The sequence below is a fragment of the Diorhabda carinulata genome, chromosome X, assembly GCF_026250575.1.
Source record: "Diorhabda carinulata isolate Delta chromosome X, icDioCari1.1, whole genome shotgun sequence".
NCBI classification, from domain to species: domain Eukaryota; kingdom Metazoa; phylum Arthropoda; class Insecta; order Coleoptera; family Chrysomelidae; genus Diorhabda; species Diorhabda carinulata.
This window is the reverse complement of record NC_079472.1, coordinates 27,095,573-27,102,026: the sequence shown is the minus strand read 5'-3', so window position 1 is coordinate 27,102,026 and position 6,454 is coordinate 27,095,573. Positions and strand designations below refer to the sequence as shown.

Below are 6,454 nucleotides of genomic sequence, written 5' to 3'. Positions count from 1 at the left end.
CGTCATTTTTTTTTGAGTGGAAGGAAAACTTAATGCTTTCTTTAAGATCCCACAAACACTAGCTCATTAATGCGGCTATTGTCACTAAATGTCTCAACAGTTGAGAATAGGGGACATACTAGTTAAGCTAGATGCAGTGTGAGAAATTTCTGCTATTCGCCGTATTTTTTTATCACATCTCGTAGTTGGAATAGATCGCGATTGACTTGATTAATCGATTATATGACTACCTAACATAGATTCTATGGTGTAACGACCTAAAGATAAATTGAGTCCCCCAATGAAAACAATCCAGGTCCAAAGTCTTTAAAGCTTTAAGGAGGTTACATTCACACTCGTCTAAGGCATTTTCTTTATTTAATTTTAGTGAAAAGACATTTTACAACTTTTTTCGGTTACCCGCAGAACCTGCATATGCCAATTTCTGCTAGACTCAGTTTAATCAAGTTTTTCCTGAGAAAACAATGTCCTCTAGGAAATAAACTGAATATATTTAGCATATTTTTATTAAGATCCAGAAATTCCCTAGCTCTCAGCAATAAAGTTTCGAAGGGACTGTTTGGAGTGGTCTAGTCTAGGAGGCAACCCTCACTTTCAGACTTTTCCATTTTCTGTTTTCATTCTAGTAAAAGGCTTTGTCACAAAAATTTTGGAGAAGCATGTTTGTTGATAGAAATCCAAAAAGATCTTCCTGTCGATTGATTTCGTGTAATGATGAAGAAAAAAATAACTGTTGCATCAAAACAATTTATAGCCTTGTCATAGGTAAATAGTCGTGCATGCATTTATGAGTCAAAAAGAAAATACTAGTTGGGGCTTGGAGTCTTTCAATATGAGAAAGAATCAACAAATTTTCAAACATTAAGAAGCATTTGGCATGTTTAATCACGAAAGTCGGTCTAATATAGACTGGGCCCTTGCGAATATTGCCAATTTAAACAAGTTTGGAAACACAAAAAACGATTTGTTGATTGTCTACGTACAGTCTTGAGACTCATTGACATCTTTTTTCACATTAGCTGTGAGACTGCCAATTCCGAAAAAGCGTTTTATGCGTTTAAAACGAACGTGCTCAAGCTATTTTCTGAGTGTGAACAATACATACAATAAAATGAAACAAACTCAAAAGTAACTAAATTATTTTATTGTCACAATAAAATGAGTGTTATACAGGTCATTAGTTATCGGTATAATATAACCAGGACTAAATTGCTTTATATGGAATACATCAAATAACGCTGCACAATACATAAACTTGAATTGACACAATAATAAATTACATAAATACATCCAAGAAAAATATTTTTTAACAAAAAACTTTTTCCTAATTATTTCCTTACATCGCAGTTGTTTTCTTAGGATTCTAAAAGTTAAGCAGCAGCTGTAAAAAATTAATAAAAGTTAGAATAAAATTTGTTGTTGAACTTCGAATGAAGTATAGAAAACGATTACCGAATGTTATGTGTGAAAGTAAATATTTATTTATGAAAATGCTTGTCTTGGTTTATATAATCTAATATCAAACACATGCCCAAAAGCCCACAGAGTCACAGAAGACCAAATTTTATAACTTCATGTGCTTCTATCAAAGTCATTTTTTCTCAAGTTCTTCTGTATAAAGAAACAATCAGGTTGTTTTTTACAATTACAGTATGTTACGGAATAGATATAACTACCAGAGAAAATGCTTGCCTAATTGAATTATAACAAATCTAGTCCTAGAGCCGTCCCTGTACTTTTATCTAGAAAAATTTCGATAAAACGACATTCCCCACTGATATTGATGAGTTAATTTCGCCGATTATCTCAAAAACCGTTAATCACTGTTTCCATTGAGTCAGACTACAAAGACATTTGAACAGTTTAAAAATCTTATTACAAAAGCTAGATCAGTACTATGAATTTTCATGAAACTAGTTACTCATTTCTTTACGTTTACACGAGTTTAACATCACTTGGACAGTCAATAACGAGTAAAGAGGAGAACGACATGTAGATGAAGCGCAGGAAGATGACATTATTGACGCTGTTACGAACACTAGACGTAAGTCGAGAACTCTAAAGGAGGTCGAGTCTTACAAAAAAATAATCTGTATCCATATCATATTCAAATGGTTCAGCGACTATATCCTACAAGATTGAATCCTTAGGTTGGAAATTTGTATATTAATTAACAATCATCGACCAATGCTGAACAGGACATTATTTACAGATAAATCCCAATTTATGACGAGATAAATAATTCCCGTAATTCACTTGTTTGGAGAGAAGAAAATCCCCATGCTATTCGAGAATGTCGTTCCCAATTGGGGTTTTCGGTTAACGTATGGATTGGTATCATAAATGACCAATTAGTAGGTAGACTTTCAACAAAATATTTTGCCGAATTTGCTTGCCAACGTGAATGTTGTTATCCGAGGGATGTTCCCAAATATCCACCTTAAACATTATTCAGATGTTTGCAATACTATTAGAAACTATTACCAAAGTATACGTTTTTCAATTCGGCAACAAAAATTTCAAGAGGCTGCTGGGTTTTACTTTAGAAATCCTGTTATCTCTCAAAGTTAATTAGGTCGATATAGTAGTTGTAGCTGAGGACAAAATCTTGTAGAACATAATCAGAATGATTTCACCAAATACGTCTCTAATAGATTTCACACCATTTATATCCCCAGGAAACATTAAATTTGAAACACAAAGAAATATTTCCGCACTTGTGTAAAAACGCGTATAAAGTGAAAAATATGAATATTTCAACGATATGGGTGTTCATTTTGAAATAACGTTAACAATCACCACACTTTTCTGTACAATGTGAATTTTGCATATATGCGGGGATAGTAATTTGAACAAGAAAAATATCAACAAGAATTAGTGCAATTCGTCAGTAGCCGTAGGAAAATGGAGTACGCAACTCGTGGAAAAGTGAATTTCCTATAAACATGTAATTTCAGTCAGCTAGAACTTCACTACATTCACACTTGTGTATTTTTTCTTTTCTTATATAATAAATTATTGTTTATAGTTGAGAGTTATTAATTTATAATAAATAAACATTAAACATCAGAATATCGGCCTTATTTTCTATTTTTATTATAGTTTGATTGAATAAAGATTGTTAGTATATATCATATTCAATCATTAAGCAGATACAAGTTAAAATGCAGTACAATTTCATTTAATTTACAATTCAAATTTTATATTCAGGATCTTATTGAGCTAATTTATTGAACAGGTTTTTTGGGATGTGAATCACTTCTTCTAATGCTTAAATTTTATACGTTGGCGGTCTTAAACAAATTAATTTTTATGTTATTACCCACATATTAACTTAAAGAGATTCTTCCTACCCACCTCGTAATATTTTAATCAAAATGTATTGTATATTAGGATAGTGGGCGTTGCTAATTACTTTTCACGGTTTCTTTGATAAATTATGAATTTCAATTAAAAGAATATTGAAATATATTACCTTATACCATATTAGTTAAAATGAGAAAGTTTACTTACCAAAAAAAATGATGATTGAAATGATGGCATGAAAACAGAAAAATCAACTTATATTAGAAATAAAAGATGAATAATGAGATGATTGGTACACAGAACGATGATATGAAGAAACATAACAAACATCTTCATTTAAATCATCACCTTCTATAATGGGAGGCGATGAAATAGCCGGTTCAGGCTCTGTGGGGGCAGCTTCAGCGTCTATAGGGGCTTCCGCAGTAGCTTCTGCTGGTGCTGCATCAGGGACAGGTTCGGATTCAGCAGGCGCCTCTACAGCTTGCGTAGCTTCTGTCGGCGGCACTGGTGTACCGTCGGCTGGTGAAACTGTAAATACACGAGGAATATTCAACAGAAAATAAATAAAAATTGTTTATTTTCCGACAAATGTTTAACACAGCTAAATATATTTCTGTTTAAGCCCAAAATATAACATTTATTTGTCTATCACAACAATGTAGAGACGTAACCGTTACGAAGCACTACAATATTTTAACGTCGTATGAAACAATACCTTCCGCTGGAGGAGCTACTTCTGCTTGGGGTGCACCTTCTGCCGGGGGTGCACTCTCAGATGCTGGTGCACCTTCTGCTGCTGGTGTTCCTTCTGCTGCTGGTCCACTTTCTGTAGTTGAAGCACCTTCTGCAGTTGGAGCATTTTCTCTAGGAGGTGAAGCTGCGGCAGCTAATGCTTCAGCTGCGGCTGTTTGTCCTTTTTATCACAATAATGAAATATCAATATCTATGTTTTAAAGTATTTGCATCACAACATGTTTGAATGGAATGATACGCTGAATGAATATTGATCAATGTGAAGTGGAATTAATTTCTTATAACTTCCATATAGTTTACTGAAGAAGTTTGGAAAATTGGAATTGAAGGAATGTATTACTTAAAAATTAGTATAGAAAAAATGGTTGTGAACAATAGTGAAAGCACATCCTTAGTGGTTATACCAGGCTATCATCAAGAGTTGTCTCTATGTTTAGTTTTGTTTATTGTGGTAATGATTAATGGTGAACAACGAATTATACACAATAAAACATGATGATGAAATTGACAATTCACTTCCAACATCTTACCATTCCTCTTCAATTTTTCTAATAAATCTTCGAAACTTAGAGTGGCATGCTCAGTATCCGTAGCTGCAGTTGCCAAATCTACAACTTTATATTTTAGAGAATCTTTGACGTACATAATGACACCATCTCCACTGCCTCTACGGTTTTCTACCAAGGAATAATTGGGTATAGATATTGCTTCTTTATCTTCCGTCGGTGCTAATATTGTTTCTGGTAATGTGATTATGTCGTAGCCTTCGTTTATGACTAATTTCTTGAACGTTTCGAATCCTATGGGATCAATTTTTTTATTTATAAACATGGTTTTGAAATTTTTTGCTGCCATAATTTGGAAAGGAAAATAATATGAGAATTTTTACACTTATTATATCTGGAACGAAAATTTTACAGACAAATTTATATTTATGTCATGGTAATTTCAAGAAAGTAGGGAAATGAAATCAATTTTTTTTATTCGGAATATTATGTCCCTAATTAGAATTTTTGCATGTTAGGCAGCTTTGGTCACTTGAGATTTGTGTATTTTATGCTGATATCTCTTTCATTTTTGCTCGTACAAACAAATTGTGAACATAGAAATTGTAGGTGATTTTATGCCCTATAATAGAATTGAAAATTTTCTTTTCAACCATTGATTTCACAAAAATTGATTGAAAATGGAAAATTTGTTTATCTATGCGGAAGGTATAATAAAAATATCAAAATCCAATTGATATTATATATCAGAGGAAAGGTTTCTAAACGAGTTTTAGTTTTTAAATTTTGAGAATTTCAAAATGGCGTCTGATAAAATGAATTTATATACCTTTTCAATCGCTGTTTATTTCATATATATTAACAATTATGATAGAGGTATATTGATAAATAACACCGATGAAATATCAGAATTTCATTACATTTTTTTTATGTTACGAACAAGCTCGCGAAATGGGTCCTTAGGCTGGCCCTATCTAGCTAGATAGAATATCGAAATTCGGCTAATTCGCGCGGCGCCTTTGAATTGTTTTTTATGAATGGCGGATGCGTTTTTGAAGAACTTTTTATGGTAGGCGGTTTATTACAGTATTTCTTTTGATTAATTTTTAAGAAAGTCTATTTATTTATTTCTTGTTTTCCTTTTTGTTCTACACCTTGTAGAATTCTATTTGTGGTATATAAATAAGTTTAAGTACCGTAGTTAGTTCTAAATAAATATGCGTAGTGGAAAGAACGAATTAGTGAAAGTAATCGCAGGAATTATTAAAGTGATATTTATAAGTAAGTTATTACAAGTTAAGTTTATCGTGTAGTGTGTAAATGTAATTTTTTTCTTATGTACAATAGGATAAACTACAATCTAATACCTACAAATGTTAATTCAACTGACCTGATTCTGGTGGCGGTTCTGGTGTTTTCTCTTTCTCAGGTTCAGGTGGTGGACCTGTTTCACCTTCAGTCGGTTGATCTTGTGCTGGAGGTGCACCTTCCGGAGATGGTGCTCCTTCTGAAGACTGTCCTTCAGCAGGTTGTTCTTCTGCTGGTATTTGTGTTCCATCTGCTGCAGGTTCACCTTCAGCACTAGGAGCACCTTCTGCCGATGTTTCTTCTGTAGCGGGCTGGGCTTCTGTTGGTGGAACTATATTTTTGTGTTCAAATATGTTGTTTATTGTGATTAAACATGCATCAAACACATTTAAAAAGCTTTAAAAACGTAATTTATTATTACAACGTATTAGTGACTGTTACTATACTCCTTTATATTTGTCATGAGTAACCAACAAGATATCTTGATGCGTTGCAAAGTAATAACTGGTTAACAAAATGCGAAAAATATGATAAAAGTTAATGTAGGACACATATTTAGTGTATAGTATGTTTATTAT

General features: G+C 32.8%; 1 protein-coding gene across 10 annotated transcripts in view; it reads right to left on the bottom strand.

The window, feature by feature from the left end:
• Positions 1 to 1,125: 1,125 nt before the first annotated feature.
• LOC130902345 (troponin I) overlaps positions 1,126 to 6,454 on the bottom strand; it is a 39,340-nt gene continuing 34,011 nt past the window's right edge. For 8 of the 10 annotated variants that reach the window (XM_057814429.1, XM_057814428.1, XM_057814430.1 and 5 more), the window contains 4 exons: positions 5,959 to 6,207; positions 4,593 to 4,862; positions 4,025 to 4,222; positions 1,126 to 3,837 (listed from right to left, as the gene is read on the bottom strand). In XM_057814429.1, coding sequence (XP_057670412.1) covers positions 3,557 to 3,837; positions 4,025 to 4,222; positions 4,593 to 4,862; positions 5,959 to 6,207 — 998 coding nt within the window. In that variant the 3' untranslated portion in view covers positions 1,126 to 3,556. The remainder of the gene's footprint in view (positions 3,838 to 4,024; positions 4,223 to 4,592; positions 4,863 to 5,958; positions 6,208 to 6,454) is intronic. The other 2 variants (XM_057814431.1, XM_057814426.1) reach the window with 2 other exon arrangements.